The following is a 14,862-nucleotide window of genomic DNA, read 5'->3' as shown; positions in this document are numbered from 1 at the left end:
CAAAAAAGATTTAACTTCAAGAATTCAGTTAAATAATTGTTAAAATATATGTGTCATTTGGGTGTTTTTAGCTTTCTTCCTGTATGGGAAGCTTTTCAAAATTTGAAACATTAGTGCAGTGGTTTATGTTAAAATAAACCTTTGGGTTAAGTTGTCGCAAGCGGGTTTTTCTTGTGTTTCTTGTGAATTTGGTCTTAATTTTTTATTTCAAGTGGCATTTAGAAGTCTTAAAAAGTCTTGAATTTAACTTGCCTTATGCTGTAGGAACCCTGGACAGGCCCCCAGGCTTGGCACTTTAACCCCAAGTTGGCTACCAATCTGTGTGTCTGTTGGTGCCTTGGGTGAATGTAGTATAAAGCATTTGTTTCTCTCCCATCTTTCCAATATCCAGGCATTACTCCTGCTCGCCTATCTGATCCGGAACGGTTCTGAGAGAGTCGTCACCAGCGCCAGAGAGCACATCTATGACCTGCGATCTCTAGAAAATTATCATTTTATTGGTGAGTCCCCCAAAACAAAATCGCTCACTGTTTGGAGATTTTGAGTTTCTTTTTTGCTTACCTTGTGTTGAGAATTTATCGACCTATTTAGCCTAAAAAATAAATAAAAACAGGAGATTAAAAGAACTAGAAATGCCTTTTTAGGGGTTTTTCTTTCTGTGACTGTGTCCATGTGATGCTTCTACAGATGAGAATGGGAAGGATCAGGGCATAAATGTACGTCAGAAGGTGAAGGAGATGGTGGAGTTCGTCCAGGATGATGACAGACTCCGAGAAGAGAGAAAGAAAGCAAAGAAGAACAAGGATAAATACATCGGAGTCTCCTCTGACAGCATGGGTGGAGGAGGGGGCAGCAGCTTTAAGAACTGTACGTATATCAGAGTTTATATGACAGCTTGCCTTTATTTATACCATAATACAGTCCCTCCTGCAGAACATAAGAAAAATATTTTATATAGCAGCTGTAAAAACACGTCTTTTGTGGATGAACATTTAATGTTAGCAGTGAATAAATGGTTTAGTTTATAGATTAGGTCGGAAACGGCTAAGAATGGAAATATGTAATCTAAGAAAAACACAAGTGATTTTTTTGTTTGTTTGATGTTTTCAAGATATTTAGAAATAGCTATTAATTTTTTTTTTATTCTGTGGCATGGGAAAAGAACTTTTGGGAAAAGGTTTTATCACATTCTGTGGCTCAGACGTGTTTTATACTGTATCACTACAAAAGCTACATTCTATAAATATGTGCCGTTAAAATAAAGGCTTACTCTTGTTTGGTCAGTGGAAACTAAATCTCTCTGTTTTTGACTCTTCTTTTTTTTCTACTAGCTAATGAATTGGATCGCAGTAAGTGGGATGAGGACTGGGACAAGAGCAGAGGAGCTTTCCCTTTCAGCGAGAAGCTCGGAGAGATCAGCGATAAGATAGGCAGCACCATTGACGACACACTCAACAAGTTCAGGAAGAAGGAGCGAGACGACTCGCCTGACAGGATCAGGTAAACAGAAAATCTAGGAATCATATTTAAGCTATTCCAGATGAGAGGTTCCTGTGGCAAATCCAATCTCCTGACATATGCATCATAACATGCATCAATATTCAGCAGCATCTTAATGTTTTCTATCATAGTGCAGCAGTATCCATTACATAGAGCACAAAGATCCCAAACCCTCAGATGTATGCCAAGGCACAGCAAATCAACCTTAGCATTATCCCTTAACTGGTTTCCATAGTGACAATGAGGAGGACAGGGGCTCAAGAAACGGGAGGCAGGAAACGATCGAATTCAAAGACGAGGAGGAAACTGTCACGACGAAGAGCATCCAGATCACACAGGCAACGGAGACCACAACCACCACGACACGGAAACGCAGCGGAGCAGCGAGCAGTAAGACATTGGACCTAGGTGCTGCAGCACACTATACAGGAGACAAGAGCCCAGAGGAACAGGTGAGCCCAGAAAATACGGCTAAAGTGACAGTCATCCTGATGTATGGAGGTTTAATCGCTGTGTCCTTCTCCTCAGACTTCAGCTAAACAGTCTTCCAGCAGTGGACTGGCTGACCTGCTGGTGATTGACACAAACAACGAGAGCATAGCGACGGGTAACCACCAACAGATTTTTATCATCTTTATGTTTAAACGCACTTCTACATCCTCTTGTAAGATTGTTTTCATTCCTCCAGGAGGGACTTCAGACCTCATAGGTGGCTTTGCTGACTTTTCCTCACCTGCAGCCTCCGCCAGCCTCCCCACCTCCACTGGTAAGGCTCCTCACTGTCAGCTTCTTTAAAGTGGTCAGAAAAACAAGCGGCTCTACTGTAGGCAGGACCCATCACTGCCCCATGTAGCGCTGGTCCTGACCCCTGTTATGGTTCGTGTACTTAACCCTTTATCATCCAAGTTACCAGTTTTGGTTCCTTGGATATAAATTCCACTTTGCAAACAAATGTGAGGTAAAATGCGATCTGAAGGGTCCGCAAGATATATCTCTATTTCTAAGCTGAGTTAGGCAGGGATACACTGTACGATTTTTCGCCCTTTTTTGGCCCGATTCTCCTGCGAGAGTTTTTTTTGATTGGGCCAAGTTGAATTCAATTCAATTCAGTTTATTTATATAGTGCCAATTCACAACACATGTCACCTAAAGGCACTTTACAGTTCACCAGATCATACAGTCAGATTGATTCAAAGTCTTTTTAAGCCTTAATAAGATATACAATTTTAAGCCTTATTGTGCGTCCTGCGTCGTGTAGTATACAGGGGGTAACAAGGGGTGATCAGCTTCTCAAGACCACCTCCTGTTCGGAATAGTAAGGTCGGGAGAAAATCAAACATCTTTGAAATTCAGTCGGCCCTGGTGAAGTGTTGGTGAGCAAATCCCACTATTGAGGCAGAGCTGCGAGCCCATTTTCCAGAACCTTACAGACTGCGCATGTGCAAAGAAGGGAGTACTTCATCTTCTTCTAGATTGACGAGTCCGACCAGTGCTATCTTTTGGTGCTGAGTCCAACGTGTGGATTTTGCACGTGCAGTGTGAGCATTTAGATCGCGTCGGACCATACAGTGTAAGAACAAACATCGTAAGCTGTGAGCTTTTAAACCCTGCGATCTCATCGCACAGTTTGAGCTGTAGCTGAGTACAACAATTGAAAGAAATCGTAGTGTATGCCTGGCCTTAACCGCTTCATAGAATGCCACCAGTGATCTAATGTTGCCTACTGTGTGTGGCATTGTACCTACTGTGGATTTAGTAAACAAAAAAGGTCATGAGTTGAGTTCAAAACGAATCAAACTTATTAAAAATGTTTAAAAGTCAATTAAAAAAGTTAATAAGCCAAGTTAAAAAGTAAAAAAAAAAAAAAAACTTCCTGTATCAGCATTAATGTTCTGATGGTTATGTAGGAACAACAACTGTATTTTTCTTTCTGTTAGTGTTTTTCACAAATTTTTCATAGAAGTACTTTGGATTTTTTTATTTTATTTTTTTAACCATATTAGGCCAAGTTACTTGTTTTGGTTATTTAATCGATATCTATTTTTGCCATTATTTCTATTTGTTATGTTAAAAAAAGGTCTTATTCTGTCCACCAGTAACACTCTAGACATAAAATTTTTAAGTATTTTTCTAAATGCCCTATAAAGGGTTAAATCATATATGTAACATTTGTTATAATTGTGTCATCTCTATCATGTAACTGGAGGAAGAAAGCAAAATCAGCTCTATGAATTGACCCGAAAACATCAGCAGAACATATCAGGGACCTCTTAGAATGAAGTCTTTCCTTTCTTCCATCCTTCCTTTCAAACTTACTGTCTGTAATCTAACGCCTGATGGATGTGTAGATATCTGCCATTTGTATTTTCAAATCTACATCAAGAACCTAAAATAAAAGAAACAGATCAGAAATAAAAATTGTTTAGGAACCCTGCTGAATTATGAGGGGGACAAATACAATGTCAAAAAATGTTTTGTTTTCAACCCAAACACAAGCTCTGAAACAATAGTCCAGTGGTGCTGACTGTACTGATCGTGTCCAGGTATTGTACCTTCAAGAGGTTACATTTCAGCTGACCACCTGATTTTTTTCTTGTTGACCAGCTGCTGCCTCATCCAATGGAAACGGAGAGTTTGGAGACTGGAGCTCCTTTTCAGGAAATCCTCCAGTTTCGTCTAGCTCTGCTCCTTCCCAGCCAGTCACCGACCTGTTTGGCAGCGGACCGTCAGTCCAAACAACACCTTCAAATCCCTCCTCTGTGCCACCATCTGCTGAGCTCTTTGACCTGATGAGCGGACCAACCAATCCACACACCACACTCAGTGCTTCTCAGAGCATGACCTTCTCTCTAGGAGGGGTGACGGCGGGCGCATCGTTCCCTATGCCAACGATGCCCCACTCCCGCTCTCAACAGGTATCCAGACTTCTGTATAAATCCTAATTAACTATTTAAATAGTCTATAGTTGTCTGTGACTTTAAGGATCTAGTTTTAGGATTAGGTTGTAGATTTTTTTAGGAAGTGTTCACTTTAAATATACACATGAAGTGAAATTTTACTGCAGTATAATTGGAACACGAATGCATCGTAGAGAGACACTGGTCATGTGTTTCAGAATTTGGTGGGCATGGTGTCCCAGCAGCCATTGGGATCGCAGCAGAAGACTGGTGTTGGAAGTCAGGGATCGTTAGGGTCAACTTGGTCCGACCCATCTGTCAACATCAGCCTGGACTTCCTCTCTGCAGGCCTCAACCCCACAAAATCCCCCCCCACCCTGAACAATATCATCCAGCAACAAGGTAAAGGCTTTTTACACCTCAGTTTTTTTCTTTAAATGCTTCCATTTGCTAACTTAGTCAATGGGAACTCCTGAAACCTCTCAGTGCTTTGCAAAAGTATTCACACACCTTTGAACCACTTCACGTTTTGTTACATAAATAACGTCAATAGAATATACAAATTAAATAAAATTCACTGTTTTTTTATAGCGCCACTTCTCAAGGCATTTTACAGAGACAATTCACCAGATCATACGGTCAAGTTGATTCAAACTTTTCTATCTAAGGAAAACCAGTTGATTGCATCGACTCATTGACTCGAAGGCATTGACTTGTAGCGACAGTGGAGAGGAAAAACTCCCTTTTAACATGAAGAAACCTCCAGCAGAACCAGGCTCGGGTGAGCGGCCATCTGCCGAGGCTGACTGGGATTCAAGGAGACAGAAGCTGAGATACTAAAAGCAGCTGTAAAAGGCGGCCCTGTACAGGAAACACACAGCCAAGCAGACGAGCTCAGAGCCAACCCATGTCATACAATGAAGAGAGCACATCCAGCCAGTCACGCTCAGAGAAACAGGACTACACTGAAAAACAGGCTGATCTCCAGCATCTATAAACAAAGGTGTTGATGGCAGTAGTGCAGCTGATATTTCTCTCCAGGATGGAGTCACAGTCAAACAGGAACAGACGAAGCGAAGCTACTATGAGAAAAAGCAGAGAGAGCAGAACGTTAGAGATTGAACTAACAGATTCTGCAGAGTGGCAGAATAGAGATGGAATGAAGCAGAATGATGAAATGGGGGTCCCTATGTCCTCCAGAAGTCTAAGCCTATAGCAGCATAACTATAGAGATAGCTCAGGATGACACTAGCTTCTCAAAACGGTGTATGAATAAAAACCTGAAAAGTGCGGCATGCACTGTGTCTACCCTAAGGTCAGTACATTGTTGAGATGAATATTTAAGGGTATTTATCTCTAATGTTTTCGCATCTACATTCTTTATATAGTACAGGGGTTGACGTTAAGGATTTTTACTACTTGCCCTTTGGGCAAGTGGCTTTCACATTTCATTTGCCCGGAAACAATTTTTACTTGCCCAGTTTAATGTTTGATAAATATAGTTCCTAATTTTAATGTTATTAATTTTTTTATATATATCAATGAAACATGTTTTTTTTTTTTTATGTTTTTTGTAATTCAGTAAGTTTAGAGGTTCCTTGTGTGTATATGCATGCGTCAGATAATGAACTCAAACCTACATTACCGTGTTAACATGCTTTTCAATCCTTCCTGCACATTCTTTTCAAACTAAACTTTGCTTTAAACTGTTGTGTGCTTGGAAAAATATAAATTGTAATGTTAAAAAATCTAAAAAAAACTTGACAGGTTAAAAACATACACTACTACTACTCACCAATTTAACATGTTTAGCTCTATAACATTTAAATGCACCTCTCCAATGTCTAAGAGAAAAAAATTTTATGAACATTTTTTAATGTATGACCACTGTACAGAAGACTGCCAAATGATAGAAATATTTACAACGTTTGTGGGACGTTTGCAGCGAATGTCGGTGATTTTAAAGTAATTTTGAGTGATAAACACATTTTTTTTTTTGCGATCATTGTACTTGCCCGGCGGGCAAATGCAATGAAATTTGTACTCTCCCGACAATAAAAACTACTTGCCCCGGGAGATCGGGCAATGGTTAACATCGAGCTCTGTAGTAGCTCAAACACAGTCAGCTTGGACAGAGGGGATCCCTGAACATTACATTTCAAGCTGTGCCAGTTTCTTTTCCTGATTTAGCTCAGAGCTTTGATTATGCAATTCATTTTAATATGTGTATATAAGGATCTGAAACAATGAATTGGATTAATCTTGATTAATCGATTATTGAAATGATCAACTAATTTAGTGATTGATTAATCATTAACTGGAGTATATAGACTGTAAAACATGCCTTAAGCGGACAGAGCGACCCACTTAGAGCAATAATTATATCAAAATTGTAAAAGAACATATAAACATATTGCATTTAAGATAAAAAAATAATTAAAAAAAAACATTTTCGTCTGTCAGAATACTCTATCCAGAACTTTTAGATTCACCTGGTTTTATTTAGCAAAAAAATCTTTTTAAGGAACCTTTGGCTATCTGATTATTAATCGAATAATTGAAAAAAATAATCAACAGATTCATTGATTTGCAAAATAATCGTTAGTTGCAGCACTAGTGTATATGCTTTGATCTGAAAGTGCACTCAAGCCTTTGCTGTATGTTTAGAGTTAAATCCACTATAATTCATGCAGTCCTCAAATGATGGATAATAACAGATTTTCCTACCTGAGCTGTGGATCTCTTTGCTCCTTCTTTGATTTGCCTGATTAGGATGACAGGCAATGTTTTGGTAGATTTGCAGTTGTTCCATAATTTGTTTGCTTATAATGGTTGAACTGTGCTCTGTTCAAACCTACAACAACCTTTCAGAACTGCTGCATCTTCACTGAGAACAGTCTCTCTAGAGATTTGTGTTGGTCTGTCTTATAAGATTCATAGATTTTTTTTTCGGGTGTTAATTGTTAAAAGGGTCCAGGTGTTATACTACTTTTGAAGCACTGACACATTTTAAAACCTCACAACCACAGACAAATCCATTCAGATCTCTGCTTGTGTGTTTGCACAGGAGTGCCACCGGTCAGCCTGTTGGCTCAGAATTTTGGAGGACTAAACCTCAGCTCAGCGCCTCAAGTGACTCCCATCAGACCAGCCAACCCCATGATGGCCGGGGGCGCCATGACAATGGGAATGCCTGCTACTGTGGGTGTGGGCATGCCGCCTTCGATGGCCACAGGTTTACAGGGGGGACTTCCTGTGAACCAAGGGATGATGGGAATGAACATGAGCATGAATATGGGCATGGCCGCCCCTGTGATGATGGGGGGGATGGGGGTCCCAGGAGTAGGAATGGGTCTGAGTCACTCCATCAGCCCAGCCGTGATCCCACCAAAACAAGATGCCTTCGCTAACTTTGGCAGCTTTGGGAAATGAAGGTTTACAGTCATGTGTGTGTGTGTGTGTGTGTGTGTATGAAAGTGTGAGCGTTTGAACTACTGAAGGACATGAAGATAACCTTGCATGTTTGACTGTTGGTGAGCTGGTTCACCGGCCTGGTCTGATGGCGCGATCCGGATGAAAGTGGGGAACCCACCGATTCTCCTCACAGGTGGTATGAAGGTGTTGGTACATAATCGGTCAACTCTACTTCCCTTTACTGGAAAAATCATCGTCTTCACATGAGTTTTTATAAAACCGTATATTTCCTCCATTCCTTTTTTCCCCACACACAATTCACTTCAACTAAAATGGTACTGAGGCCTTAATTTTGCATTGTAGCTGAAAAATTACGTTTTTTTTTTGTTTTTTTTTAATCATGAAGTTTAACCCAAAGTAACTGCTAAGCCATTTCCAAACATGAAACATGTCGAACAAAGCAATCCATTTCTATTTGTTTGAATTCAGATGCTGGTATGTTTCAAAGCAAACCGTTTCATTCGAACATGTCTGTCTGTGCTTAGATTTGCCATCTCCTATATGTTAGTCTGGTTGTTAGTGGCTCTATTTTAAAACATGGCCGCATTCCCTCTCCTCCTCCTTTGATTTTGTTCCAGCAAGGTTAAAAAATACTCTGATTTAAGCTGCGCTGTGTACATTTAATTTTCTCTGTATTTTTATGAATTCTGAACATAACAAAGCAGTCAATCATAAGATGCTATTTACTCAATTATATATTATTATCTGATCATGGTCTATTTTACATTAAAATATGAGTTATTAAGGCTTTTGATTCATTTTAATTTTATGAACTGATTTAGTAGTACTAGTCTAGAAAATAACATTAAATCCCTCGTCTTTTACCACACATCCAGCTGTTAGTAAGGTGAATTTTTGATGGTATGGCATGGTGCTGCCCACCAGGGGACGATTTGTACCCAACAGGATGACGACTCAACAAAAACAGCAATGAAGAGAAGCGGTGAAGCGGTGAAATCATCAGCATTGCCGCTGCCCTGTTTGAATCTTCCAATTTTTACCCTCAATTTTAACTTTTTTACACACACATTGCCATTTCATACCTGAAAAGAAACCATTTTTTTCGCTCATGTGCTTTAATCATAGCATATGAGTTTATTTTTCATTGCAGATAAGATTTTCTATCAATAATAATAATTCTTTAAAAAAAATGAATACTATACAACATTTTATGCCAACTTATTTCTGTAGACTTTGAATCTTCCTTATGTTAGTACTATGTATTTAGGTTCTAAACAATATGGCAGTATGAATCAGTACAACATGTGACTGATCTTAAAAAAAAAAATAAACAACTGTTAATGGATCTTGATGTTAGATGTTATTTTTTACACATAAAACCAGATTTACTATACAATTTGAGAAGAGTGACCTAAATGTGTCACTTCTGGTTCAAATGTCTCCCTGGTGGGTACATGTCAACATGTGGTAAATAAAAACTCCAAGACCCAGTTTCAGAAAGGAGGAGAAGTAGGAACGCAAAAAAAATTCTGGGATAAATCCCTACAAATTCTAGATTTTAGCTTTCAGAAAGCCAGATAACTGTTGTCCTAAAACATGTTTATACTGCAGGTTATTCCATGAAACAACTCTTTTCAGCAGCAGGATTCGTTGATTCGTCGTTTTATTCTGAGTCTGTCACAGATTTCAGCTGAGACCTGACACAAGGAGTGTACGGAACGCCGTGTTCTATACCGGAGGAGCCTGTTGATGCTGGAATCCAAATACTCATTACGCTCCATGTGATTAGTTGTATTTTAATACTGGATTATACAATTTTTTTAGTCTCACCACTTCAGCCAGAGTCGATAATTTATGTCAATAAAATTTCAGCCACAGATGGCTCATATGAAGCAGTTCACAGTGAGCTCTGGGGACATACACATCATTTTCATCTGATCTTTTTTATATTAAGTTATTAACCAAGGTTTGAGGTTTTATGTTTAATTTATTTCATTAGTAGAAAGAAAGCCAATGAATATTGTTTAAGTTACAGGGTAAAGGTTGAATATAATAGCCAAGCTTACCAGATTTAACTGGATATTTTCTGTCCTTTTTGCACCCACTTAGTTACACCTCGACGTGTTACTTTTGTTAAATATGTGTAGTGAGGGTATTTTAATTCTCTATAAAATCCCACTGACTGCTTTTGATCCTCTTCATATGCTGTTATTAATATGAAATGTTCCACTTTCTGAAACGGTGCCCAAATGAAATCCTATAGCCCCAATATTGGGTCCAAAATTACAGATACAAAATGATGAAAGGCAAAACGATCTGCAGCATGCCTGCCCAGTCTGCGGGCACAATGGATTTAAATAGTCTTAGAGTTTATTTATAATTTGCTCTTTTTATATTAACTAAGATGCAGCAGTAATCCTGCCTTTTGATGAACAAAACAGCAGAACATTAGAACTGAATAAAATGTATGGTTGCCCTGCCATGGAAGATTTACACTCCAGATTAAAGGACATTTATATTGTTCCTGTCTGATAGGGGTTTAGCAACACATAGAATCTATAAACTTGTTCTCCAGCAATGGGCAGAGTAAATTAAATAAAAGTAATCCATGCCTGTTCTGCTTGAACCACATAAGGACAGTTAAGATATTATTGTACATCTTGACCCTGATGAGCCAATTTCTTTCTATTTATTTTTTTTTACTTTATATATATATATATATATATATATATATATATATATATAAAATATACATTTCCCTGTGACTTTTTCATTGCAATATTTGCAGACAGTGTGTTTGCTTTTCTGACTTAATTTGCAGCATTACCATCTGATTAAATGCCTGTTCAGTATTTTTTGTCTTTATGCAACTCATTGTAGACTCATCAGTATTACTTTCTGAACCCCCTATAACGTTTCTAACTTTTCTGTTGTTATGCATTGAGGTACAGAAGCATTTTGCTACCAGCCTTGGTAGAAAAAAAGAGTCACCTGAAAAACATGATCTGCAACATTACTCATGTGTTTACAGTGGATTCTGGGAATACCTCTATAATGTACCTCGTTTAGAAGTTTTATTTGCCAGCAAACATTTTTTCACCTGCACCTCACTATCCATCAGTAGAGAGGATCATCTGTGATAGATTAAACTCTGAAGATCAATCCAAAATGTTCTGGGTGACCTTTATGTGAGAAATGGATGACTGGGTGTTACGACTTTATGTTTGGATATAAGTTTCCTCTGTTTGATGTACAAACACAGCTAAGCAGAGCCTCCTGTCATTCTCAGAGGCACTGCCCTCCAAATGACCAAATCTTTATTTTGTTACTCTCAGAATTATAACTCCATAGGTTTTAGCTTACTATTTTATTAGTTGTAAGGTTATGTTCATATGGGAAAATGCAGTTAAAGTTATTTAGATTACTTGAATCATGTTTTTTTTTTTTTTTTTTCAACACAGATCTTTTGATTTGATTACTGTTTGTTTTCTGTATTTCATTCAACATTAAATTATAACATTAAATAATTGGTTTCCTATTTTTTTGGGATATGAATTCATGATAACAATATTTGAAGAAACCCAACATCAGCCTTCTGTTTTATAACATTTTGGTATGCTTAATATTAGCAAAGCTAAAGCGTAGCTAATTGTAACAAAAACTGAAGAGCTACAACAAAATGAACTTTATTGCCACGAATGAGATTAGGAAACTTCTAGTTTATTCCCACTGAACACCATTGAATATTGGTGAGAACTGTTGTGATACCGTCATATCACAATGGTTTCACATAATTATATCATTACTCAGCCTTTTTGAGGAGGTTTGTTCTGTTTAAGCTTTAAATGTTCAGTTTGATGTGCCCTTTACTGCTGAAGTGATGTTTTAAAGAGAGGTTCTAAAAGCTGTCTGAGGACTTTGAAAAGAAGATTATCTAATATATTTGGTACGAAATGTAAAGAACTCTAAGGATATTGGAAATGAGCCGAAAATGATCTCCAGCCGGAGAAAAAACAGCAGTAAACAAGCTCATATTTGGCTCCCCAAAAGCAGGCTGCAAGGCACCAAAAGACTTTATCACTAAATATCGAATTTAACCTCCATTGCAAAAAATGCTCTTCATGAAACCAATACATACCAGAGTAATGTACAGAGAGAACATAAAGACCAGAACTTCTGGAATAATCTTTGAACGGAAGAGGCTGCTCAGTAGGTACCACTGCTGCCTTGCTGCAAGAAGGTTCTGGGTTCGATGCCCGGGGTCTTTCTGCATGGAGTTTGTATGTTCTTCCTGAGCATGCGTGGGTTCTCTCCGGATACTCCAGCTTCCTCCCACAGTCCAAAAACCTGACTGTTAGGTTAATTGGCTTCTCTAAACTCTCCTTAGGTGTGCGTGAATGGTTGTTTGTCTCTATGTTGTCTCTATTTCCAGGGTGGACCCCGCCTCTTGCCTGTAGACAGCTGGAGATAGGCACCAGCACCCCTCGTGACCCTGCTTGGGAAAAAGCGTGACAGAAGATGGATGAAAAGAAGGGTCTTCATTTATTTATTTGACACCAGAACAAATGGCATTATACAAATATTACCCCCACTGTGGAACAATAGTGTAATTCTACTAAATATCATTCAATAAAAATCTCTTCATAACTACTACTTTTAATCATACAGCTGGAAAGGTTTGTGTTTAAGGAAAGTTTTATTGGACCAGCACACCATCAGAGAATCCACTATGAATTCTTGAGAAGCTGTGAGAACATCTGTTAAAAAAAAAGTGAAAGCTGAACTTAACCTTACAATTATGACAATCACAAGAAACATGTCAGAAAATCCTAGAGGGATTAACTGAGAGGAACCGGACTCTTGTGGCAGTTGGACGCCTCAGCTCTCCTCTAGTTCTTTACATCCAGGAGCAATCGCACATTAAATAAACATTCTATAGGAGGGCTCACAGAGAAAATTGACTTTAAAACTTTATTAATTAATTTGTGTCAGTTATTGTTTCTTCACTTTTCTTGTTTTGTTTTTTTTTTTACTACAGTGTCTTTCTTCTCTAACAAAATGTAGCTTTATCTATTACATAAACTCCTGGAACAAAATAGCACCCTGTTCCTGATCTTGTTCTAACTGAGATGCTACAGGGGAATTTAAAACAGGAGAAACACTAATTATTGGGACATTGCATGTCCTGAACGCCTTTGGTTTTATTACTGGTGAAGATTCTCAGTCATCCTGGTCATAGTCATTCCAAAAAAGTAAAAAAAACAACAACAATCCACTGGACTTTGTTTTCCACGTTTGAAGATGGGTTCCAATCCAAGGAAAAAGCTTTGTGGTTGGGAAGCAAAACGTCTTCAAACTTGGAAAACAAACTCCAGTGTTTTATATATTTATATATATATATATATATATATATATATATATATATATATATATATATATATATATATATATATATAGTAACTTTTTCAACTTTAGTTTGATTAGTAAACTTTTTTTTTTTTTTTTGGGGTGGACCTTTTCCAAATATTAAGAAAGATATGTCTATTATAATTTATAATGATTAGAAAGTAAAATGCAGTTCAAGTAGTGCATGGAATAAATGGATAAATTACCCATTTTCAAAGTTAAAAGATATATTTTTTATTTATTTTTTATTTTATTTTTTTCCCCACGGTAAAAATAAATTAATAAATAAATCAGGTGATTACCGTTTGGTTTGTATTGGTTACCATGCTACGGTGCACATTGATGTAAAATATTTTATTTTCGGTTAAAATTTCCAGAACCATTTTTTCCGTTGGCTGGCACTAGCCTGTTATTTTTAAACAGGCTACTGAAGCCGCAAACAAGAGGAAATATTAAATACTGTCAAACGCTCAGTTGCTGCTTAGCAGCTTCTTCAGGGGAACGGAAAACACTTGCTTAACCGAAATCAACCAATTAAGATTTATTTTTTTCCGAGAAGAGACTTTTTGTCAGGTCATTACGGAAGAGGATTAGGGCCACTGAAAAAAAAAAAAGTTAACTGATTTTTAAATTTTATTTCAGTTTAACATAGGAAAAAAGTCTGACTTTTTTCCCATGTTAAACTGAAATAAAATTTAAAAATCAGTTAACTTTTTTTTTTTTTTTCAGTGGCCCTAATCCTCTTCCGTAGGTCAGGGCTATAAAAACGTCTGCCTCCAGCGAAGTCTTTCTACCTACAGTTCAAAATAGTGACACTAGAGGCCGCTGTTCCTTCCATACATCACAGACAGCAAAAACCTAAGGGAGTATTGTTATATCTACTGCCACAAATGTGATAATATGGTGACTTAATGTAAAATAATAATAATAAATTTCAGTTGAATATGGTGCAAACAAGTGACAGACCATCCCTCCAGCATGCCCCTCTGAAGACTCTGAAAGACGAGGAGAAGATAGACCAATCACCAGTTTTACCATTCCTCCATCAGAAAAAAGTTGCTTACACTGGAAAATAATGCACATTTTAATTCACAAAAAATATATAATAATAATAACTGGGGTTTAAACTGTTAATGACTTTATAACATTAGTTGCTTTGTAATAAATTCAATATTGTGTGTTAGAGCATTTGAAAGTAGAAATAACAGTGTTACTATGACTGGATGGAAATAAACCAGAAGTCTTCCTCAGATTTCACCTATACTGGGTTGGCCAAAGGCAATGGGTGGATCAAAAGGCCAATGATGCTATTTAGTGCGACTCGCATCCACAGAGTGGCTGTAAAGAAAGCTTTCCCAGCCAAAGGGTCAGTGTTCAACTTGGATATGAGTGGCTTGAACTCAGTGAGGAACAGAAGAAACCCTATTTTGAAGTGGCTAACAAGCTGAAAATGGCACACAATGAGATCTTCCCTGGTAGAAACCAAATAATATTTGTCTAACAGTGAATTTAAACAGCTGATATTAAATGTTTCAGGTACACTGCAAAAAACTGAAATCTAAATAAATCATTTTTGCTCAAATTAAGTGCATTTTTTCTTGAATTGAGGAGATAAGTGAGACAC

At 37.7% G+C, this 14,862-nt stretch overlaps 1 protein-coding gene across 1 annotated transcript in view; it reads left to right on the top strand.

Annotated features, from left to right (window-relative positions):
- Positions 1 to 9,125, top strand: part of LOC107084222 (clathrin interactor 1-like) — a 21,246-nt gene extending 12,121 nt beyond the window's left edge. The window contains exons 4-12 of the mRNA XM_015373952.1: positions 392 to 500; positions 688 to 867; positions 1,332 to 1,500; positions 1,736 to 1,952; positions 2,029 to 2,107; positions 2,189 to 2,266; positions 4,105 to 4,415; positions 4,616 to 4,799; positions 7,465 to 9,125. Coding sequence (XP_015229438.1) covers positions 392 to 500; positions 688 to 867; positions 1,332 to 1,500; positions 1,736 to 1,952; positions 2,029 to 2,107; positions 2,189 to 2,266; positions 4,105 to 4,415; positions 4,616 to 4,799; positions 7,465 to 7,829 — 1,692 coding nt within the window. The 3' untranslated portion in view covers positions 7,830 to 9,125. The remainder of the gene's footprint in view (positions 1 to 391; positions 501 to 687; positions 868 to 1,331; positions 1,501 to 1,735; positions 1,953 to 2,028; positions 2,108 to 2,188; positions 2,267 to 4,104; positions 4,416 to 4,615; positions 4,800 to 7,464) is intronic.
- Positions 9,126 to 14,862: the final 5,737 nt, after the last annotated feature.

The sequence above is a fragment of the Cyprinodon variegatus genome, unplaced genomic scaffold (genome assembly GCF_000732505.1).
Source record: "Cyprinodon variegatus isolate N-32 unplaced genomic scaffold, C_variegatus-1.0 Scaffold94, whole genome shotgun sequence".
Taxonomy (NCBI): domain Eukaryota; kingdom Metazoa; phylum Chordata; class Actinopteri; order Cyprinodontiformes; family Cyprinodontidae; genus Cyprinodon; species Cyprinodon variegatus.
This window is presented reverse-complemented; position numbering and strand designations above follow the sequence as displayed.